General features: G+C 48.2%; 3 protein-coding genes and 2 long non-coding RNA genes across 11 annotated transcripts in view; 2 read left to right on the top strand and 3 right to left on the bottom strand.

Annotated features, from left to right (window-relative positions):
* Nucleotides 1-458: 458 nt before the first annotated feature.
* LOC119012787 (creatine kinase B-type-like) lies at nucleotides 459-7,510 on the bottom strand. 2 transcript variants are annotated; one of them, XM_037086936.1, is made up of 8 exons: nucleotides 7,168-7,510; nucleotides 5,165-5,378; nucleotides 4,198-4,352; nucleotides 3,124-3,256; nucleotides 2,304-2,475; nucleotides 2,067-2,190; nucleotides 1,758-1,947; nucleotides 459-879 (listed from the first exon to the last, which is right to left on the bottom strand). In XM_037086936.1, the coding sequence occupies exons 2-8, from the start codon at nucleotides 5,355-5,357 to the stop codon at nucleotides 701-703; spliced, it is 1,146 nt and encodes a 381-aa protein (XP_036942831.1). In that variant the 5' UTR covers nucleotides 5,358-5,378; nucleotides 7,168-7,510; the 3' UTR covers nucleotides 459-700. The 2 variants fall into 2 exon arrangements, with proteins under 2 accessions (XP_036942831.1, XP_036942832.1); XM_037086937.1 differs by having other exon boundaries at nucleotides 7,038-7,174.
* Nucleotides 5,385-8,246, top strand: LOC119012815. The gene is made up of 2 exons (XR_005072603.1): nucleotides 5,385-6,761; nucleotides 7,071-8,246. It is a non-coding gene; the product is annotated as an uncharacterized LOC119012815 (long non-coding RNA).
* An 896-nt stretch (nucleotides 8,247-9,142) lies between these two features.
* LOC119012824 lies at nucleotides 9,143-11,698 on the bottom strand. Its single transcript, XR_005072611.1, has 2 exons — nucleotides 11,352-11,698; nucleotides 9,143-9,386 (listed from the first exon to the last, which is right to left on the bottom strand). It is a non-coding gene; the product is annotated as an uncharacterized LOC119012824 (long non-coding RNA).
* A 537-nt stretch (nucleotides 11,699-12,235) lies between these two features.
* LOC119012788 (photoreceptor outer segment membrane glycoprotein 2-like) lies at nucleotides 12,236-19,518 on the bottom strand. Of its 3 annotated transcripts, none has more exons than XM_037086938.1 (6): nucleotides 19,380-19,518; nucleotides 18,838-19,007; nucleotides 17,902-18,445; nucleotides 16,510-17,440; nucleotides 13,769-14,015; nucleotides 12,236-13,335 (listed from the first exon to the last, which is right to left on the bottom strand). In XM_037086938.1, exons 4-6 carry the CDS (start codon nucleotides 17,088-17,090, stop codon nucleotides 13,081-13,083), a joined length of 1,083 nt encoding a protein of 360 aa, XP_036942833.1. In that variant the 5' UTR covers nucleotides 17,091-17,440; nucleotides 17,902-18,445; nucleotides 18,838-19,007; nucleotides 19,380-19,518; the 3' UTR covers nucleotides 12,236-13,080. The 3 variants fall into 3 exon arrangements, with proteins under 3 accessions (XP_036942833.1, XP_036942834.1, XP_036942836.1); XM_037086939.1 differs by having other exon boundaries at nucleotides 18,883-19,007; XM_037086941.1 differs by lacking the exon at nucleotides 19,380-19,518 and having other exon boundaries at nucleotides 18,838-19,360.
* Nucleotides 19,503-21,595, top strand: part of cdc42bpb (CDC42 binding protein kinase beta (DMPK-like)) — a 25,870-nt gene continuing 23,777 nt past the window's right edge. The window contains exon 1 of one of the 4 annotated variants that reach the window (XM_037086809.1): nucleotides 19,503-20,208. In XM_037086809.1, coding sequence (XP_036942704.1) covers nucleotides 20,040-20,208 — 169 coding nt within the window. In that variant the 5' untranslated portion in view covers nucleotides 19,503-20,039. The remainder of the gene's footprint in view (nucleotides 20,209-21,595) is intronic. The other 3 variants (XM_037086807.1, XM_037086805.1, XM_037086806.1) reach the window with 3 other exon arrangements.

Genomic DNA, 21,595 nt, shown 5'->3' with positions numbered 1-21,595 from the left:
TGTGTTTATCAAATGAGCTGATCAGTGTTATTGAATATTGACACAAACACTCTGAACATCCAACCAGAAGGAATGTTTATGAGTCAGACCAATCCCAGTGACTTCCTGTCACAGTGAGAGTGTGTTTAGTTTTCATGAATAAACTGCTAGTTAATTAATTTACTGGTCAAAGAGAATCAGCTGGATGTGACCAGTTAGCTTCATCTGCAGCTGCTGCTGATCTATAATCAATAAGATCATATCACAGATCAGAGGAGCAGCAGGGTGTTAAAAACAAGTTGATTTATTGATTGTTCAGCTATTTCCTGTCAGATTGAACCTCTTGAATCAGTTTAAACTCAGCATGTTAAAGATGTTATGTCCATGGTAATCATGGTGTGTGTGTGTGTGTGTGTGTGTGTGTGTGTGTGTGTGTGTGTGTGTGTGTGTGTGTGTAATGAGGACAGGTGAGCAGCAGCAGGTGTTATTCGGGCCCACACAGACTTTATTAATATTCAGGTGTTAGATGAGTCCAACAGGAAATAGAAAATCCTTCACATGTTGGAAGACTGAAGTCTAACTGAGCGGCTCTACACGTCCTGCAGCGTCAGGACGGATTCTGATTGGTTACAGTGAGGAGAGGGGAGGAGGGGGAGGTGAGGGGTGAGGCGGGGCAGTGAGGGGGAGGAGGGGGAGGTGTCGGAGGTTACAGTGACACAGTTCACTTCTGTTCAGGCATCAGGTCGTCGATGCTCTCGCCGGCCTCCAGACGCTTCTCCATGTCCACCAGCAGGTTCACGCCGTCCACCACCATCTGGACCAGCTCCACCTCTGAGAAGCCCAGACGGTCCGCGTTAGAGATGTCAAAGACTCCGCCCACTGCCGCCGTGTCCACGCCACCTGACAGATACAGGAAGTGATGTCAGGGCGACAGGTAGAGTTTCTGATATGTTTTCCACCCTGGTCCTGATCATCACATCAGTTGAGACAGGAAGTGATTCTCTCTCTCTATTAAAACGTTCAGATGATCATTAATCTGACCAAATTGATTGTCATCTGATCAGATTATTGATCGTGTCAGCAGGTTGTTAGAATCATCAATTTTAAACTGATACGTTTTGACTGTTTAACATCCTAAATTTATGAATCCTGATTTGTTAGCTAATCTTTCTACCTGTCTGCCTCTACCTGTCTGTCTCTACCTGTCTGTCTCTACCTGGCTGCCTCTACCTGTCTCTCTCTACCTGTCTCTCTCTACCTGTCTGCCTCTACCTGTCTGTCTCTACCTGTCTGTCTCTACCTGGCTGCCTCTACCTGTCTGTCTCTACCTGGCTGCCTCTACCTGTCTCTCTCTACCTGTCTCTCTCTACCTGTCTGCCTCTACCTGTCTGTCTCTACCTGGCTGCCTCTACCTGTCTGTCTCTACCTGGCTGCCTCTACCTGTCTGTCTCTACCTGGCTGCCTCTACCTGTCTCTCTCTACCTGTCTCTCTCTACCTGTCTGCCTCTACCTGTCTGTCTCTACCTGGCTGCCTCTACCTGTCTGTCTCTACCTGTCTGTCTCTACCTGGCTGCCTCTACCTGTCTGTCTCTACCTGTCTGCCTCTACCTGTCTGTCTCTACCTGGCTGCCTCTACCTGTCTCTCTCTACCTGTCTCTCTCTACCTGTCTCTCTCTACCTGTCTGTCTCTACCTGGCTGCCTCTACCTGTCTCTCTCTACCTGTCTGCCTCTACCTGTCTGTCTCTACCTGGCTGCCTCTACCTGTCTGTGTGCTCACCTGTCCCTCTCTTCTGCAGCCTCAGCCTCTTCAGGATGTCTCCGAACTTGTCCTGTTTGCTCAGGTTGGGCAGTTTGACGTGGACGCCGGCTCTCAGTCCAGTCCCCAGGTTGGATGGACAGGTGAGGACGTAGCCCAGGTGTTCGTTCCACATGAACTCATGACCTCGCTCCTTGAACAGGCTCTCGATCTAGAGATAGACAGAGGGAGAGATAGAAAGGAGAGAGAGAAAGGTGGCTTCAGACCAACAGCGGTCTAGCGGTGATGATGTCACAGTGTTACAGGAAGTGAGTGGGCAGGTGTGCTCACCTTGGTGAGTCCGGTGCAGAAGCGGTTGAACACCTCCTTCATGTTGCCTCCTTTCTGCATGCTGATGACACGCAGGTGATCCTCTTCGTTCACCCACACCAGGAAAGTCTTGTTGTCGTTGTGCCTGCAGGCGAGAGCGAAGGGTTAAAACAACATGAAGTTCAGTTCATCGTTCAGTCAGATTGGTGATGTCATCATTCCGACTCTCAGCGGCTCAGGGGTCGGCGGTGCACATACCAGATTCCGCGGCCGTCGGGCCAGTCGCGGGCCATGCCTGAAGCCAGCAGCAGGGGGGAGACGGGCTTGTCGAATAGGAAGTGATCATCGATTAGCTGCTGCTGCTCGTCATCCGTCATGTTCTTCAGGGCGTAGTACTTCCCCTTCAGGTCCCCGTCCAGGACATCCAGACCTGCAGCACACGGGGACAGAGACCCATCATCAGGACTGTCAGGTCAGAATGTGTCTGCTGCCTGAGAGGCAGAACTCAGGGCTCAAAGTTCATGCTGACACCAGAGTGTGACCAGAGGCGTAACAATTAACTTCATTAATGTTTAATACCTGCTGACCTGATGACATCATCACCTCAACTTCGTATGTAGCCTGACAGGTGTTAGCATGTTAGCTGTTTACTGTGTGTGTGTGTGTGTGTGTGTGCATGCTGTCAGCAGGGGGCAGCACAGTGTCTGATCTCAGCCGGTCCGGTCCGGTTCAGCTCAGTCTCATTTGCACATGAAAGAGGTGGAGCCTCATTAAGAGTCTCAGCGGGACAACAGCGGGCTCACAGTTACACTGACAGGCTCACTGAGGCATGATGGGAAAAGAGCTAAATAAAGACTGGCTGCACTCAACAGACCTCCGCCTCAGCAGAGTGTCCCTGAATGCACCGTCAGTGTGTTTCTGGATGTGTGTGTTTCTGTTCACGTGTTTGATTTAATCATGAGATCATTTTAATCTTCATGTCAGCAGCTCCGAGTCGCGGTCGTTGTGAAGCTCTTATAAACGTCAGCTCCACATTTCAAGGTGCAGCTTTATACACACACAGGAAGTGATGTCATACTTTCAATAGATAGGTTCTCGATGGCGCGGCGTTCTCCGCGGCTGCAGTGCGGCGGCAGACAGAAGCCACGGATGCTCCGCCCTGTCCGAACCCGAGAGCTCAGGACGTAGTTTGGATCCAGATCATCTCCCCCCTGAAACACAAAAAGGGTGAATCAGAAGAGCCCACAACAGAACCGACAGTAGAGCCCAGAACAGAACCGACAGTAGAGCCCACAACAGAACCGACAGTAGAGCCCACAACAGAACCGACAGTAGAGCCCAGAACAGAACCGACAGTAGAGCCCACAACAGAACCGACAGTAGAGCCCACAACAGAACCGACAGTAGAGCCCACAACAGAACCGACAGTAGAGCCCAGAACAGAACCGACAGTAGAACCTACATCATGATTTTTGTGTTCCCTTCAGGTGACACGCTGAAGCTGATGGATCGGACCTGGTTCGCTCGGCTGGGTGCTGACAGAAGATTCTGTCCAGCTGCTTGTGAGGTCCCTCGTCCTTCTCAGTCTTCAGATGCGCTGAGGTCAGGTGACTGTGGAAGACAGTCCAGGACTCGCTGGTCTTCTCTGGTCTTCAGTAGTTGTGTCAAAGCTTCGAGGTGTCTGGTCTCATGGTCCTGCTGCAGGATGTCTCCTCCACAAAGATCCCACCAGAGGGTGGAGCATGTCTGTGAGGGATGGAGCGGTGCTTCTCTTCCGTCAGGGTGGAGTCTGAAGCATCGTCCTCCACCATGTTTCCTTACATACACCCTTCTGTTACTGACACTGATCCATTACTGGGACTCAGTAAAACACGTTTGTCCTCGTCTCCTCTTGAAAGGTGGTTCAGGAACTCCTGCTTGTCTTCTGAGAGCTACAGGACAACCTGGTTGATTGGACTCCTGTTCCTCTGTGATGAAGCTGCTTTCTGTCTCTTAGTGGACTCAGCTCAATGTATTGATCTTTAGATGGTGTGATCACTTTGACACAACTGATCCAGTTTCAATAGAGTCTTAAACTTCTTGCTCTGACCCCTTACAGACCTTTAGTCTCGACAAGATGTCACTCTGAGAAAGATGGTTTGCGGTTGTTTACCTGCAGGTTTTCAGGGTTAAGGTCCGTCTTGTGTTTGTCTGACGGTTTGTATCCTCCGTGGCGGTCTTCGATCACTGGGTCCAGCAGCTCTTTGAATACCTCATATGTCTCCTCATCTCCAGCAACGCAGCCCACCGTCATGATGAAAGGGTGACCTGCAGAGACACAAAATGGCTGATCAGTTCCTGCTCATCCCCAACTTTCTGACTGGTGGCCACTTTGGGGAGACCAAAGATTTGGTCTCTGCTGTTTTATGGTTGGATTTCTGTTTCATTGTGTGTGAAAATGTTTTGCACAAATGCTGCTGAATAAATTAAGTTGGATTTGATGAGGAGGATCAGGCGATCAGACAGGAAGTCAAGGTCCCGTCCCCATAAGGGAATTAGCGAGAAGAAATTAACCTGATTTAACAAGTCAATCCAATTAAACTGTTTATTACAAAGACAAGAACAGAACGTCTCCGTGTGAAGGTGAAAAACAACATCGCCAGCTGGTTTAGGTGACAGATTAACATGTTTGGAGACTGATGTAATCTGTATGTTTGGGACTGTTCTTTTCTTGGCGGGGATAGTTTCCTGGGTAGTTTGGCAGTGTATCCTCTGCTGGTGCGGATTGTTACATGGGTTCTTGAGGATGGTTTCCAGGGTTGTTTGGGTTTGGGGGGTTGTGACCTGGCTTTTTGCTTTTTGGGGGGCAGCCTGGCTTGATAGGGATAGTTTCCTGGGTTGTTGGGGATTGTTTCTGAATTATTTGGGGTTGCTGGGGATGTTACCTGGGATGTTTGGGTTTGTTAGCCGTGTTGTTGGGGGTTGTTACCTGGGTTTTGGGGGTTGCTACCTGTGGTGTCAGGGTTTGTTACCTGGGCCATTGGGGACTGTTGCCTGAGTTTTGGGCAGTCGCTCGTATGTTGTTAAGGATTTTCACCTGGGTTTTGGGGGTTGTTTCCTGTGTTGTTGGGTATTGTTACCTGGGTTGTCGACGCCAGTCTGGATGACATCGTCCAGGGTGAATCCGCTAGGTGTCTCCTTTTCCCTCAGATTGGTGTACATTTCAGGTGTGAGCACCTTGGCCATGTGGTTGTTGTGCTTGCTGAGGTCGGGGTACTCTTGTTCCGAAGAGTAGTTCATCTTCAGCTTGTTGTGGGTGTTTCCAAAAGGCATGATGACGTCCGGGCTGCTGACCTGGGAGCAGTTGGAGATAAAACAGTAACACTCTTTAATCTAATTCACATCACAGACAGCAGTTGTAGTCAAATAAACAAATGGTTTCATTCAGCTCATCTTAACACAGTCTGTCAACAACAAATCCAAATGTCCGTCTTCGAACGAGTCAGTTCACCATAAATTTGAACAGATAACACACAATTGTTTCCCGTCTATCATTAGATTATGGAGAATGAAAATCTTTGACAGAAAGTAAGAGAAGTTTATGTATTTAGAGGAAAACTGATGTGCAATATAAAAGATAAAAGTTTGGTGATGATGAGCAGATGTGTCAAAGGTTGAAAGAGAAATTTTATTCTTTACAGATTAAAATGTGTTTTCTCTCTGCAGATATAAAATATATTGATGGAGACAAAGTCGTATTTTTTGATGAGGTTCACTGACACGATTAAATCTGCCTCAGTGGTCAGTTATCATGTCGTCTTAATCAATGCACAGTCTAAAAATATGGATGTTAAATGAAGTCTATAAACTGAGAAGTTACTACTCTGGTTACTCAAGTAAAGCAGAAAGTAAAATACTTCATTGAAGGTAAAAGTTCAGAATATAACTTCAGTAAAAGAAAGAAGTTATCAGCTAAATGTGCTTAAATTAATGTGATGAACTGATGTGAAATTCATGTGATGTTTGTCTGGGTCCTGCAGCGGATCTGAATTAATGATCATGAGGTACCACAGAACTGTTCTGGAGTCAGCATCCCTGCCTCCACCACGATGACAGGCAGTGTTTTAGATCTGACCTCAGATCAGATTCTGCTGATGATTTCTGACTCATTCAAAATCCTGATCGGCCATCTCGGTTCTGATCGGAACGGTTCGGCTTGGCTCGGATCACTGAGCCCTTGAGGGGATCAGCAGGCTGATTATGAGATGCGGGAGGCCGCAGAGTGACGCAGCAGCAGCCGGGGTTAACCCCTCACAGGCCGGCTGCTGCACCGCGCGACGCCCCGGTCACCTTCAGCACATCCTGCCGAGCAGAACCGAGGGGGGCCGAACGGGCCTGGTTCTGTCGTTTCACACCAACACATTCAAGGCTGGTCGCTGATCAGCAGGATGACGCTGCAGACGCAACCAGTCCGGATTAAATAAGGAAAATATCCAAATAAAACCGAGCATGCGCAGTCTGTCTTCACACTACAGACGCTGCGGAGTGAGCAGATAAAACCCGCCAGTCGTCTGATGGACGTCACTGATCAATAATACATAATGACGTTTATTAGAATATCTCTTCTTGTGTCTCGCGCTCCTCCCGCGGAGTCCTCGCGCAGATCGAGGTTTTTCCGCCTCACTGGATTAAAGAAGATTAATTCATTTAGAGGTTTTTGTTCAATCATCCAATCAGGTTCGAGCATCAGTGCTGCTTCATTTGCATGTTTGTTGAGGAGATTAAAGGCGATGACGACACAGATCTGCGTGACTGCGCAACACCTGCAGACAGGACGGACCGCAAGGTCGTCAGGATGCAGACAGACAGACAGACAGACAGACAGACAGACAGGTTCTCTGCAGCATGCAAACGTCCAGTTAACAGCCTGTGTGTGTGTGTGTGTGTGTGTGTGTGTGTGTGTGTGTGTGTGTGTGTGTGTGTGCGCGCCTGCTCCTTTGTTCCTGAACGCACCGTCACTGAGACCCTCTGATTTGCTCTCTGCAGGGCGCGCGCCTGTCCGCTCGCGCTGAGCTGATGACCGGATGTGTTGATGGTCTGAGGGTGCTGATGTGAGTCTGACCCGGATTAAAGGTGCTCCTACCTGTCAGTGCAGTCGGGATGTGGTCTGAAGCGGATCCGGTTCTGCTGCTGCTGCTGCGGATTAAAGCTGCGGGCAGCGTTTTATACCCTCCCCCCGCTCCTGATTGGCTCCTATTTACAGTCCATTCATTCCATTGGACAAATGGCCCGAGGAGGGTCACGTGACTAGACTCTGTCTCTTTCTCCCTCTCTACTGTAGATGGTTCATCTCTGCCGCAGTGCCTCTGAGCAACACTGTGCTGCATTCAAGACCACTGGAAAACACAGACTTCTGTTAATATGTCAGTTTAGAGTCTGCGGTTAGTTCAGTGTCTGTGGTAACGTTCCCAATAAAGCAGTTTCTCCTGCACCGTTAAAATATTCATCACCTACAGCTGTGTGTGTGTGTGTGTGTGTGTGTGTGTGTCCTCAGGCTACCCATGATGCCTCAGTGCTGAGGTGTCAGCTGAAAACAGAAAAGATGAAATGAGAACATATTGTTTGTATTATTTGTTGACTGGTTTTGTTGTTTCTGTTTGACATGTTAATAAATTATAATTATTACGTACATGAAGCAGACAGGCTGGACTCTGACTCCGCCCCCTCATCCTGCTCATTTCAATATTAGCTAATTCTGAAACAGCTGATCAGAGGGAGGAGCCTCAGTCTGTGCTCCGACTGGTTCATGTGTAATATTTGATGTATTTTATTGAGAACAACCCTGTTCGTCATGTGTTGCAGGCTGACGCCATGAGGTTCCATACCAGCCGAGGAGCTGAGATCTGCAGTACTGTTACTACATGAATCTGACAGTACTGCAGTACTGATGGTCTGTGAGTCCAGGTCCAACTGTGTGAAGGACGTTATGGTATTTCCTGCTGCTGTCAGACGTCACATGTTCACTGTTTAAACTATCTGGACAATTTAATGACCATATTAAATAACAACACTGTTTATACTGACATGTATGTTTCTACCAGGCTGCTTCTGTTTCTCACCTTTTGACTCATTATTATTGTTTATTGTAATATTTCTGTCCGTCGGCTGCTGTGGCAAAGACATTTCTCTTTTTGTGGGACAATAAAGGAATTCTGGTTCTGATTCTGGTTCTGTTGTTGCTGTTGTTCTACTAACACGTCCTCTTTAAACACTCGTCCCTCTCACGGTTGACTGTGTGGAGAGCAGCAGGATGCAGACGGTCAGGTGATGAGAGCGGAATACAAACCAGATACAGCACCACCCCCCACCTGCCCATCCCCCCGACCCCCCACCTGCCCCCCCCCCCCCCCCCCAGACCCTCCCCCTCCGTCCTCCATCAGCATGTGGAGGCCTCGGCCCGACTCAGCACTCCTCCTCTCATTTATTCATGACCCAACAGAGTCGACAAGGACGAGAGGAGGAACCTCACATCTCCTCACTGTTACTATGGAAACCCAGTATCTCCCAGTGTTAAAACCTTGTATCTCCCAATGTTAAAACCTTGTATCTCCCAATGTTAAAACCTTGTATCTCCCAGTGTTAAAACCTTGTATCTCCTAGTGTTAAAACCTTGTATCTTCCAGTGTTAGAACCTTGTATGTCCATACTTACAGGGTTCCCAGCTGACGGCAGCAGTGACACCAGCTCACCCTACTCCTGCCTGCAGCCAATCAGAACCCTCCTCAGCCTCCTTCCCGTCCAATTGGCTGCAGATGTTGACAGAGTGCTGTGGTTCACGTGCAGCTGCAGCAGGTCAGTGAACGCCTCATGAAAGAGGATCCCAGACAGACATGGTTGAGTCTTTACAGCTCTGATGGTCAGTGTAGTCCATGTGCTCAGTTATTGATCTTGTGATCAGTTATTGATCATGTGATCAGTTATTGATTGTGTGCTCAGTTATTGATCATGTGCTCAGTTATTGATCGTGTGATCGGTGTCATTTAGTTTTCAAACTGAAGTCAGTCTCGACATTTTAGAGTTTGATGACATCACAGCCTTATTAAGCAGTCAAGTGTTGATCTGAGTGTTAAATAAAGTTTTATGCATTTGAATAAAGCCTGTTGGCAGACTGCAGATGAAGCGTTCGTGGCCTCCTCTTTCATTTGGATGTCGGGCCTCTCGGCCTCCTGGCAGAGCCGCCGTACTCCCAGGACACGTTACCAGGCAACCAGCAGCCGGCGGCCATGACTGCTTTGTTCATCAGGAGAGTAAGAAAGACGTGTGACCTGAGTGATCGATGGTGTGTCCATGACTTCCTGTGTTCTGTTGAACAGAAAATCATGTGACATGACACAACTGTCTATTTACACTTTTAAACTGTTTGTTTGGAAATATATGAAAAGATTATGATGTTTATGATGTGATTATGATATCACCAAACTGTCACGAGACCTACAGTTAGCTCCACTGTTAGCCTCCAGCGGTTAGCTCCACTGTTAGCCTCCAGCGGTTAGCTCCACTGTTAGCCTCCAGCGGTTAGCTCCACTGTTAGCCTCCAGCGGTTAGCTCTGCTCCTTCCTTTAAACCATCAGTCACATCTCCATGACAACCAGCTGACCCAGGAGGTCATGAGGTCAGAACTGCTGCATCAGAATATTCACACACACACACACACACAGACTGAACTGATGATGTCACATTGACCTTGTCAAAGACGCACAGTATCAGCAGGCTGTGTGTGTGTGTGTGTGTGTGTGTGTGTGTGTGTGTGTGTGTTTATTTGAGGGATCAGCTGTTATATAACAGTTAACAGCTATTGCATGAGATCTAATGCAGCACACACACACACACTCACACACACACATTAGAGCTGATCCTATTTCAGGAGGAAGTGTTTGTTGTTTGTTGGGTTCGTAGTTTGATTAGTTAATGAGCCGGACAGTTTTACTGCTGCTGATGTCATCATCATCATCATCATCATTATTATTAAAGCTCATGTTGCTGCAGGTGCACCCCACGTGTGTGTGTGTGTGTGTGTGAGAGAGAGAGAGAGAGAGAGAGAGAGTTGCTGTGTCTCAGTCCAGGTCTGCATCCTTCAGAGGAGTATTTGAAGTCTGTCCCAGTCTGAAGGCTCCTCCAGATGCTCCTTCTTCTCCCTCTTTTCTGAGGATGCACCGCTGCGATCCTTCGTGGCCTCACATATCCCAAGATTCTTTGCGCGCCCACAGAAGAAGATAGAGAGACAAAATGGCGACATCACGTGGCATACACAGTGTTGGGGCTCGTTACTCAAAAAAGTAATATATTACACATTAGACTCTCAAAAATAGTAATGCCTTACATTACGTAATTACTCCCTGAAGAAAATAATTAGTTACATTACTCGTTGCATTCTCGCTCATGCTTGCTTGGGGTCTCATTCATGTCTTTGTGTGTGCGTGCTGTCTCTGTAGTAAGTTTGAGGTAGTGTTAGCAGCGGTGGAGAGAAGTTTCCAACACGGGCAAAGTGCCTTGCACCTTACAGTCAAGTTTTTTTCTTACGTTTAACAAATTCAGAGTAATGTTTGTATCTCCAACCGTCAAAAGTGGCTTTACGCAGCGGGGGGTCTTCAGGCAAGTGGCATGCAGCAGCATGTTCTGCTCGTGTTGTTGACACTGCCATTGTTATCCCATCTCCCCTTGCGGGTGGCGACTAACCAATTGGTGATGGTGAAAGATACCTGCTACTGGGTATGCTAAAACAGTATGGGAGATTTTTTAGTATGTCCGAAACCTTCGTATGAACCCAGTAGTACATGAGGTGCATGCTGTTTCCAGTAAATGTTACAGTATGCAAGCACTGGACACTACGCCAGCATAAATATCCCACAATGCAATGCAGCGGTGATGACAACATCTACACAACAGACAACGGCGGATATCGTCACCATGGTAACCCGTGCCAACCTCACCTCTACCGGCTCCTCTATAATAATATAACGTTAATATAATGCAGTCCAGTACAACAGCATCACTTAACGAGTTCACCTGCGGTTCACATTTATTATTGTGTGGCTTCTTCCTGGATGCATATCAAAGATGTATTATTAGATTATTGTTAGTAGACATATTAAAAGAGTATTATTGCAGTTGCAGGTAGAGGTGAGGTTGGCACGGGTTACCACGGTTACGCATCTCCAATCCAACCGGTAAGAGGCTCTCAGGAAGTGCGTCACTTCTGCGCTGTGCATCAGAAAAGATGCACACTACTGTTATTCACTCAAAAGCATGTTGAACGATAGTACACACCTTGAGTATGTAGTGTATGGTATGGAATTTTAGACGCAACCATCATCTCCTCCTCGCTTCCTGTTCTCCGTGACATCACAGGCTCTGACTGGCTGAGCTGCTCACATTCTCTCTGTTATGTAACAGCCAGTCACTGACTCCGGGTGCATGCTGGTACATCAAGAAGTGACTGTAGTCATTTAGAAACAAAATGAATCTGAGCTTGTTTTATCTCTGTAGCCACGGCAACCAGCAATCTCACACACACACACAATTTATTGATTCAGATTAACCACGCCCCCAGTGTGTGATGTCACTGGTACAAGGGGAATCTGTTTGGCTGCTCAGTGATGAAGAGGAGAGTTACATAACAGGAGAGGGAGGAAGAAAAGAAGAGGATGAGGAGAGAGGAAGGAGACATAGGTGAGGAGGGAGGAAAGGAAGCACATCAGGACAGAGAGGAAGTAAAGACCTCAGGTCAGAGGAAGGAAACGCGTGAAAAACTAAAAGGAAAGGAAGAAAAGCAGGAAGTAAAGATGGAAGGATGAAGGACAGAAGTGAAGGAGACAGAGAGGACAAAGAAAATGGAGGATGAGGAGAGAGGTGAGGGAAGGATGAAGGAGACATCAGAGCTCAGTGACAGTGTGTCGCCCTCTGGTGGACACACAACAACAAGCCTCAGCTGACCAATCAGGAGCTTTCTGTTGACACTGCAGCAGGTATGCAGGTACTGTGTGTGTGTGTGTGTGTGTGTGTGTGTGTGTGTGTGTGACATGTAAAGGTTCATAATTATTATATTATAATTGTTATAATAATATATAATTGTTGTTATGACATATTTGTAATAAAAAGCTGTAAAACATTTGTGAACAAACACAAAGTCTCAGTTTATTCAGAGAAACAGAATAAAAGTTAAAACACAGAGAGAGAAAACATTATTACGATAAGCTAACAGTTTATTCCTGCGTCAGTCTTTATGCTAAGCTAGGCTAACAGTTTATTCCTGCCTTCAGTCTTTAATGTTAACTAGGCTAAGAGCTGTGTTGGACTGTTCCTTTAAAACGTGATTTTTAGCCACACAAGAACTGGATCCTGGACTGGATCCTGGACTGGATCCTGGACCTGAATATCATTTGGTAGAAACGGCTACAGAAACAACAAACAGTTTAACATCAATAGAAAACACGAGTTCAGATCAGGAAGTGACCAAACACGAAACGATGACAACAGGAAGCAGGAAGGTCCAGAAACATGACAACAGTTTATAGGGCGGATGGTTCTGGATCAGTCTCTATAGATATCAAGTAAGACCGTGGACATGCTGAACATTATGGCTACTAATCATTAGCATGTTAGCATTATGACGGTGAGCATGTCAGATCGTAAAACAGAACAGTTTACCATCTACTCTGTGATGAACTGTTTCTCTTCAGGTTCCTTCTCCCCGTACGGACTCATTAATATAAATCTCTCTTAGCACCTTGGCTGCAGATTTGTAGCTTCAACATCATAATTAGACACCAGAAGGTTTAAATTTACTTCTTGACAGACTGAAGTCGCCCTGCCGTGTCCAGAACAGAACATTAGAGTGAAAGTGTCACTCAGGCGGTGCTCAGGCAGTTTCCGGGTCATTGGAGGCGAACTTCCACCAGAGAGCCGGTCCGATGTCTCAGAGGACAGCCCGGCTTACGGCAGAGCCTCCTGACCAGATTTAACAGCTCCTGGTCTGTCAGACTCCTCCAGCTGGATGTCAGCTGGTCACAGGGATCTGGACCTCCTGGGATGGAACCTCCTGCTGGGCGGTGGCGGTCGGCACATTGATGTTCGGGTCGTCGTCGACCTGGTAACACTTCCCCAGGTTCTTGATGACGTTAAAGTTAGACCGAGCTGTTTCCGCCAGACTGTTCTCCAGGATCCAACCATCAGATTCTGATTCTGGATCACCCAGTCGGAGAACGTTCTCCATGGCCGTCTGCAGGTACCGGACCCCCGTCAGAACCAGCAGCTGATGGGAGAGGAAACACATGGTGACGTTAGTTCTGTGTGGACAGCTATGGGTCAACAGAGATGTGATTTAAGGTTGCAGTAAATGTAACCATAAATCCAAGTCCTGATCCAGGACCGGTGCAGATTTGGATCCATGTTACATACAGTCACTCAGTCTGGGCCAGGTCCAGGGCCAAGTCCAGGTCTAGGTCCAGGTTTAACAGTTTGTTTGAACAGTCTTAAATCAACATTAATTTATGAGGAGCAGGTTGACAGACCGGTTTGGTCCAGTTTAGCTCTGAGTCAAACATTTTGTGTATGTGAGGTCTCTGAAGCTGTTTCTGATTAAGTAAACTGAACCGGACTGCCCCTCAGCTGGACCCTCACCTGGACCTTAACTGGACCCTAACTGGACCCTCAGCTGGTCTCTGTGAGATGAACTGATGCAGTACCTCAAACAGCCAGATGAGGAGCACGGTGAGGCCGATGGATTGCATGATGCCGGTGTAGTGGTCCATCAGCGCCTGCCGGCAGCCCCTCCTCCACAGGTTCAGCTGCTGGCTCTGCTGGTCATAGTTGAAGTGGGCCGAGCTGTTGCTGAGCTGCTGCTGGATGCAGGGCCGCGGGGACAAGGTGCTGCAGCAGCTGAAGGGGACGCTGTCCATCAGGTAACGCCCGTCCACGTTATTCCTCAGGCGGCTGCAGGGGAGGAGCAGGATGTTAGAGGTCCAAACTACTACAGTTGTCCCGTTATGAGACGGGTCATTTATAAATCCTGCAGACAGGCTTTCTTCAGTCTCCTGAACCCAAGTCAAACTCTGATGGTTAAGCTTCATTAATCCTGTGACCTTTGACCCCTCTAGCCTCTCTGCAGTCTGAAAGGACTCCGCTGACTATCTGGTGACAGGTCCGCTCAACATCAGTCATGTTCTGTAGTTCTGGTCTCTGGTGAGATGGCAGATGATCCAAATCATCACAGAAACCTGCTGCTGCAGTTTAAACATCTAAATCTCAGAATCTGAGCTGAAACCTGAAGTTGTTCTGACAGAACCTCATGTTGTTGTTTTTAAATAAAACTGAACTTATCAGGGGGCGGCTGTAGCTCAGCTGGTAGAGCAGGTCGACTAGTGATCGTAAGGTCACCAGCTCCAGGCAAGGCGGAGCTGGATGTCGAAGTGTCCTTGAGCAAGACACTGAACCCCACATTGCTCATCAGTAAGGGTCCTGTGATGAACTGGCGACCGCGACCCCATGGAAAGGGATAAGCAGTTACGGATAATGACATGATATGATGATATGAACTTATCAGTGATCTCGACTCTTCAACGTGTCCTGATACAGACTGAGTGTAAACAAGCCTCCATTATATGTGATACAATGCTGTACGGACCAGAACCAGACTGAACCGGAATCATCTGTTCATTTACAATCCAACACAAATTGATCCACCGGAAACCAGAACCAGAACCAGAGTCCAGTGCGAAGTTATTTATTTGGTCGAAACAATGTATAGTGGTCAAACTTTCATGTAAAAGCATAATTCAACGAAAGAGGCACTTTTAAGATTTACGATATTTTCATTTTCAGGTCAAACTCATTTTCAATGGGAGTGCTACAGGCACTTTTTCGATAGCATCAAAATCTCCATATTTAAAACAGTAAGAAGTCTGGACACAACATGAAACTTTGCTGGTAGCATCACCAGGGTCTCTACACATCAACACCAGCACTGACAACATTGTTTGTGTACACAGAGTCACTAAAAAGAAAGTTTTTGAACAGCTCATGTTAGCAGTAGCTTGTTCCGCTCGCCGCCGTCCTGCCAGTGGAGAAGAGTCGATCTCAGGATGAGACGTAACCTGGAGGACAGTTAAGGTGGAACTTCTGTCTTCCAGCAACAACTATCCACACCAGATCTCACGTCACTTTTACAGCTTTTCATCTTAGTATTGTTTCTTACATGAGGCTCCTTTTTCAACTTCAAGGTCAATATTGTTTTTCACTAACAACAAAACAACAAATTATCCACATTTATATGGAACTAAGCTTTAGGAGCGTTCCAACTTATCGTAAAAGTGCCTGTAGTTCTCCCATTGAAAATGAGTTATATGAGAAATACGGTAAATCGTAAAATTTTTACACAAAGGTTTGACTCGGGTACTGAGGTGTCTGGACGGCAACACATTCTGGCCTTTAATTCAACCCAGTTTAAATTTAACCTGTTCCTTCTTGTGTGACTTAGGGAATGCAGACAATACGGGGCTCACCGCTCCAAGAGACATTGGAGTCAGCGTTTAGCTGTGTGGGTCAAAGGTTAGCAGGGGACAAGGCCACTATAGGAACTGAATTGGAGCCTGACTCCTGTGTCAGATGGAGGATGATATTTAAACACGCACATCTCCAGAAAAGGATAGAAGGCTCATCTAGGTAATTTTGGAGTACAAGCCCGAAGGAGGGACAGTAACAGATTTGGTCATTTATGGGAGATGAACCTTCAACCCACCGCAGTGACCAATTAGGAGTAAGCAGGTACTGCCCAAAGGACTTTAAGAAGGGTCCCACGAGTAGAGACGGGGGGTGGCACTTGGTAGAATTCCTAAGAGCGAAGGCGTAGGAGTTCTGATAGGGCAAGAAGGGCAAAAACGTTTGGCATTACTTTGCCCTAGATTGGAGAACATCAGATGTGTGGCCACACTCTGCTCGGATGCTAGGCTCAAGTCTGTTTTAATAAAGATTAATCTATCATTCCACCCAGCCTTGCCTCCGCAGAATTTTTATCAACCTACTACACGCCGATATTTTTGAGGACAGCCCAGAAACTACAGTACATTAACAAGAAAAAAGCCTAACTTGCATTTTGTTGAGAGTTTCTTTCACTTCTCTTGGTCCACTAACTCGTGAAGCTTTAAACTAAAAACACAAGTTAAGTCAGAAATGTAACGATATCTGTGTTCAGTCTGACACAACTTGTGGTTCCATCTATGTCAGATAAAACCGAGTCGGCTACGAACCACCACGATCCACCTAGAATCAATACAAACCCACCGGATCCCAAAGCCTCACGGTGTGGATCTTAAAAAATATTCACCAGGATCCATAAACTGTTATGGTCTACTGGACACAGAGGGAATCTGCTAGAATCCAGCAGACTTACTGGGATCAACAAGGATCCTCTCAAAGACTCCAGACTTACTCCACCACACTGCTGCTGGTCATGTCCAGGTAGCGGCTGCTGATCCACTGGACCTGGAACCAGTCCCTGTACCCAGTGTTCCCACAGCACTGGAACTGGATCTGCAGCAAATCCACAGTCCTCTTCAGGTAGCAGCGGCCCGGAGTGTCCGTGTCCTTATAGTAGCGCATGGCGTTCCTCAGGCCCGTGTACAGCGAGTCCTCCAGCTGGCTGCGGATGCTGTAGCACATGAGCGCCCCCGTCAGGACGCAGGAGGTGAAGCAGAAGGTGCAGACGATGTACGGCATCATCACCAGCTTCCAGCGCAGGAACTTGTTGGTGTCGGTGCAGTCCAGGCAGATCTGCGCACCCAGGAAGTTGATGCAGCAGGCTGCCAGGCCCGTGGTGATCAGCGTGTGGGGAACGTACAGGATGCCCTGGTCTGACATCACTTCCTGCCATTTCTGAATCTCTACTTTTAGGAACAAGCCGAGGCCAAAGAGGGTCGCCCCCGTCAGCACCGAGATCCAGTTGAGCAGCCAGAGGACCTCAGCCAGCTTCTCTCTCTCAACCTTGGTAAAGGTGACCTTCCCCACCGCCATGTCGGTCCTGTGGTCTGGATGTGTGTCACGTCCAAGCAGCTGCAAACATGGCCGACAAAAGGGGGCGGGGCCTTAAAGTTCTGCGCCTCGTATGACCACCAGCTGCATTCACACCTCTCTGAGGTCAACAACACCTAGACTCTGATTGGTTTGTCCCGTCACCTGTCTCTGACTCGTGAAGAGTTCAGGTTCAGATTCAGGTTCAGATACAGGTTCAGAGACAGGTTCTGGTTCGGGCCGGGCCTCTTCTCAGAGGGGGCTGCTGGCTGCTCTCTGCAGAGCTTCATAAGGAGCTTACTGAGGTATTTTAGGTTCTGTTGACTGTGATCCACGACTCCACAACAGCCAGCCTGCAAGACAGACAGAAGGTCACAGTTGGTTGGTGCTGATACACTGAACTGAATCAGGATCACACCGACAGGAAGTCAGATACGATTGATCAGAGTCTGATCAGCTTTAATTAATCATGTTAAATAATCTGTTTGTGAGCTGCCTCAGAGGAGACGAGCATCAGACGACCGTCTCTGAGACGCTGCTGCTGTGTCGTTAAGGCAGAAACTAATGAACTGATCGATGAACCGGTCGATGAACCGGTCGATGAACCGGTCGATGAACTGGTCACTGACTGCAGGAACCAGCAACAGACAAACTTCACACATAGATGTTTCTGTTTCCTGTCTGCTGTTAATGAGTTTATAAAGTTATCAATTCAAACACAGCTGCAGCTCCACAGACGTGTTCTGACCTCGATGGTGTTCGCTCGGTCAGATTACACCAGTCGACTTGTGCGGACAGAAACACTGAACTTTACCTGGTTGGCTGTTCGGGCGTCTGGCTGCTCGCCGCTTGTCCCTCCGTCCAGACGCCATCCTGCCGCAGCGACACAAAGGAAGGAAATATTCCTGCTGAGAAAAAGAGTTCTGAGGCGTCTGTTAACCTCCGCTGCTAATCTGCTTACAGATAATCAGGACGGGAGCAGATCAGCTGAGAGATCTCAACCCCCCGTCCACCAGCTGGACCATCAGCAGGACACACGGGGACACCTCACACCTGGTCCCTCAGAAGCAGAGCAGGTGAGGCTGTACAGGTGAGGCTGCACAGGTGAGCCCAGACAGGAGTCCTCAGGCACCACAGAGGAAGAAGATCCTCTGAGCCTCCAGTGAAAATAGTTGAGTCCATTTCCTGTTCTGGAGTTTTCGATCAGACCACATGATGATGTCAGCTGTCAGTCACACAGAGCGCTGACCCGCCCTCCTCATGCTCTCTCCTGATTGGTCAATTCTCCTGATGATGTCACATTGGTACAGCTCAAACAGGTGTTTCTCAGGAGCTGTGGAGGATACATGTGGTGGTACCTGGCAACACAGACACACAACAAGCACTCAACCAACACACAACAAACACAACAGCCTCTGCATTTTATACTGTAGTTGAGGTCTCCGACCAGCAGAGGTCAGCAGAGAGACGACCTGCTGCAGAGTGATGACTGATCGATCACTTATTGAGTGATCAATAACTGATCACATCTGACCTCACTATCAGTGTTTCACATGAGACAGTCTGTGTGTGTCACGTTGATGTGTTTATTTAACTTCTGTCTCCTGACTTCACAGAAAACAAGTTACCTGTTTCACCTGATAGCCCCTCACCTGTCTCACCTGTCTCCTCATGTAAACAACCAACCAACCAACCAACCAACCAACCAAACAAACAAACACGTCAGTAAACAAAGACTTTATTTACACACACTGTGTGATGATGTCACAGCCATGATGTCAGACCCTCTGTGTACCTCTCGCGGGGAGGAAGGAGGGGGGCGATGGGGGCGGTACCAGTCCGTCCCGGCTCCTGTCAATCACATCGTGACGTCATGTATCCAGAGCGTTTCCGGTGCAGGAAGGCGGGGCCTGTGTGTTCCTGAGGGAGCGACAGACAGGTAGGTCAGGTCAGCACAGAGCGATAGGTACCAACTTCCGGGGCCAGGATATTATCTTCAAAATAAAAGCAAGGATACGTTCACATTCTGTTGAATTCTTAGTTTATGAATCCAGTGTGTTTCTGTCATTGAAATGTGAATTGAAATTGAACTTAATGTTTGACTACATGCTGTAGTTTAAATACCAAATACACTCTTATTCTTATTCCTTCTTCTCATTTAAATAGAAGTTGAGTATTCTATCAGTGATAAATAAGTGATATAACTAGTAGTATATGTAGTATTACTTGTAAAATATGTAGTATTACTTGTAATATATGTAGTATTACTTGTAGTATTTAAATGAATAGTACCAGTTAAGCCATTTCATGTCACCCTGGCACTGAGCGCTGAGACGGCGTTTTATTGTGAAACTGTGGCTGACAGGAAGTGTGTGTGTGGTGTCTTCAGCTTGCTCTGGATGATCCGATCTGGATTCAGCCATATTCCCACCGACCAGCCACACCGGCAGTCAGCCTCAAACTACCGAAAAAGCTCCGGTAATCCCGCGGCCCGCTCCCTCGAGGTGTTCGCGGTCATTGTTGTGCTCGCGCGCGGCCCGGAGCTCCCGGACATGTTCCCGAGCTGAACACCGGCCCGAGGACATGGAGCTGCGGCGGACAAGCTGAGAGAGGCGACGGCCCGACGACAGCCCGAATTCTGAGAGGAAAGTCCAGATTTACCGGGATTAAAACCGATGTGGAGGCCGGACAGACGCGGGCCTGCAGGCTGAGCGGCTGTCGACACGACGGAGCGGCGGTAACCGGCGGAGACACACCGACTCTCAGCGACACTCAGCGGATCAAAATGTCGGGAATGTTTTCCCGGAGCTAACGAGCTAGCCGCAGTTAGCAGGCTGAGCTCGGCAGGACTCGGCAGGAAACGGAGCCTGGGCGGCGGGTTTCACTCGGACTGTGTGGCGGGGTCGCTGTCGGTTTGTAAGCGGGAGCGGTGGGTGTCTGTCCCGGGTCACGATGTCGGCTCAGGTCCGTCTGAAGCGGCTGGAGGAGCTGCTGCAGGAGCAGAAGGAGGCGGGCTGCCTGAGTGTGGAGGCGCTGCTGGACCTCCTGCTCTGCTTCTACACGGAGTGCTCCCACTCCCCGCTCAAGAGGGAGAAGCACGTCACTGACTTCCTGGAGTGGGGTAAGAGTCCAGACCCGGTCCTGGTCCCGATCCTGGACCGGGATTCATTCACTAAACACCGTAAAACACTGAACAGTAGGTCCCGTGAGCCGGCAGTCTCGCCCGGGGCTCCCCCCAGAGCCAGGGAGGTCCAGGGGTCCTTGAGAGGCTCCTGGAAGATTCATATATGTTCAGAGGTTTTTGACGGATCTTGACACAGATCCAGATCCACAGGGAGGCTCACAGATCCCTAGAAGTAGTTTCAAGAAGGTTCAGGCGGCCTTATGAGAACTTGGATCCTGAAGGAGGGTCAGGAGCCCCCGGGAGATTTAAGGAGCTCAAGGTTCTGGGATGTAGTTCTGAATGGGTCCAGAGGGGATCCAGAGGGACAATGTGAGTCCGTGTCAGGGAAACCATCCGGGTTTACATGTCAGGGATTTTAAAAGGTTTTTTTCTCCAGGTGTCCTTGAACAGTTTCCAGGCTGGTTTGGGATGTTCCAGGACTTTGTGCCACTCTGGTCCGCTGTCCTGGTTCAGCCCGTTCCTGTTTAGCTGTGGCCTGGTTTGGTCTGGCCTGGTTTGGTCTGGCCTGGTTTCCATCTGAGTCTCCGATGTTCTGATAGAGTCTGATAAATCAATATATTGATCAGGGATGTAGTGATGTGCAGAGGCTGACACACTGACTGATGAAGATGAAGATCCACTCCTCACAGGTGTGTCAGTCAACACTCAGCCCGAGTCCAGCTCAGGAGTCCAGAACCCCCAACTGATCAGACTGGGGATGATCGATCTGATCACAGCTGATATCAATATTAATATTTATACAGAATAAAACCATTGATTATTGATCAGAATCTGATAAGACAGATAAATGTAAACAGATAATAGTTTAGATCAGAGAATCATGATGGATGTTACTGACCGGAGGGAGGAACCAGCCGAGGGGGCCCATGTACTGTTACAGAATGAAGCTGTTGGTGCTGACACCTGCAGGTGATGTTGTCCTTATAATTACAGTTCACCTGGGACGCCCCGCCCTCTCCACTCCCACTTTTAACCATATATGGTCAACGAGGTGTCTCGTGCACATTGACATATAGAATTGAGCAGCAGATCGACGGTTCTGATCATGAACCTGCCAGAGGGGTGTGTGTGTGTGTGTGTGTGTGTGTGCGCGCGCGCGCGTGCGTGCGTGCGTGCGTGCCATGGACGTATAAAGCTCATGATCTGGAGGTAGACTGAGATCAAGTGTTTGCTCAGTGTGAACAGATGTGGTGAGTATCTACTGACAGTTCTGCTGTCTGAGGCTGTTTGATGTGGAACTGATGATGATTGGACGGGTTCAGTCGATCGTCTCTGTGATGTCACAGGCTGATGTCACACTTAGTTTATATGTTTAACTCTAAAA

This window comes from Acanthopagrus latus, chromosome 22 (genome assembly GCF_904848185.1).
Source record: "Acanthopagrus latus isolate v.2019 chromosome 22, fAcaLat1.1, whole genome shotgun sequence".
NCBI classification, from domain to species: Eukaryota; Metazoa; Chordata; class Actinopteri; order Spariformes; family Sparidae; genus Acanthopagrus; species Acanthopagrus latus.
This window is presented reverse-complemented; position numbering and strand designations above follow the sequence as displayed.

Coding starts and splice junctions, on each gene's coding strand:
- LOC119012788 (XM_037086938.1), bottom strand. CDS start 17,090: ATGGCGGTGGGGAAGGTCACCTTTACCAAGGTTGAGAGAGAGAAGCTG. Junction 14,016..16,509: donor ACCAGCAGCAGTGTGGTGGA/GTAAGTCTGGAG, acceptor CCTCCCCTGCAG/CCGCCTGAGGAATAACGTGG. Junction 13,336..13,768: donor TCCTCATCTGGCTGTTTGAG/GTACTGCATCAG, acceptor CTCTCCCATCAG/CTGCTGGTTCTGACGGGGGT.
- LOC119012787 (XM_037086936.1), bottom strand. CDS start 5,357: ATGCCTTTTGGAAACACCCACAACAAGCTGAAGATGAACTACTCTTCG. Junction 2,476..3,123: donor CGAGAACCTATCTATTGAAA/GTATGACATCAC, acceptor CGTGTGCTGCAG/GTCTGGATGTCCTGGACGGG. Junction 1,948..2,066: donor TCTGCACCGGACTCACCAAG/GTGAGCACACCT, acceptor GTCTATCTCTAG/ATCGAGAGCCTGTTCAAGGA.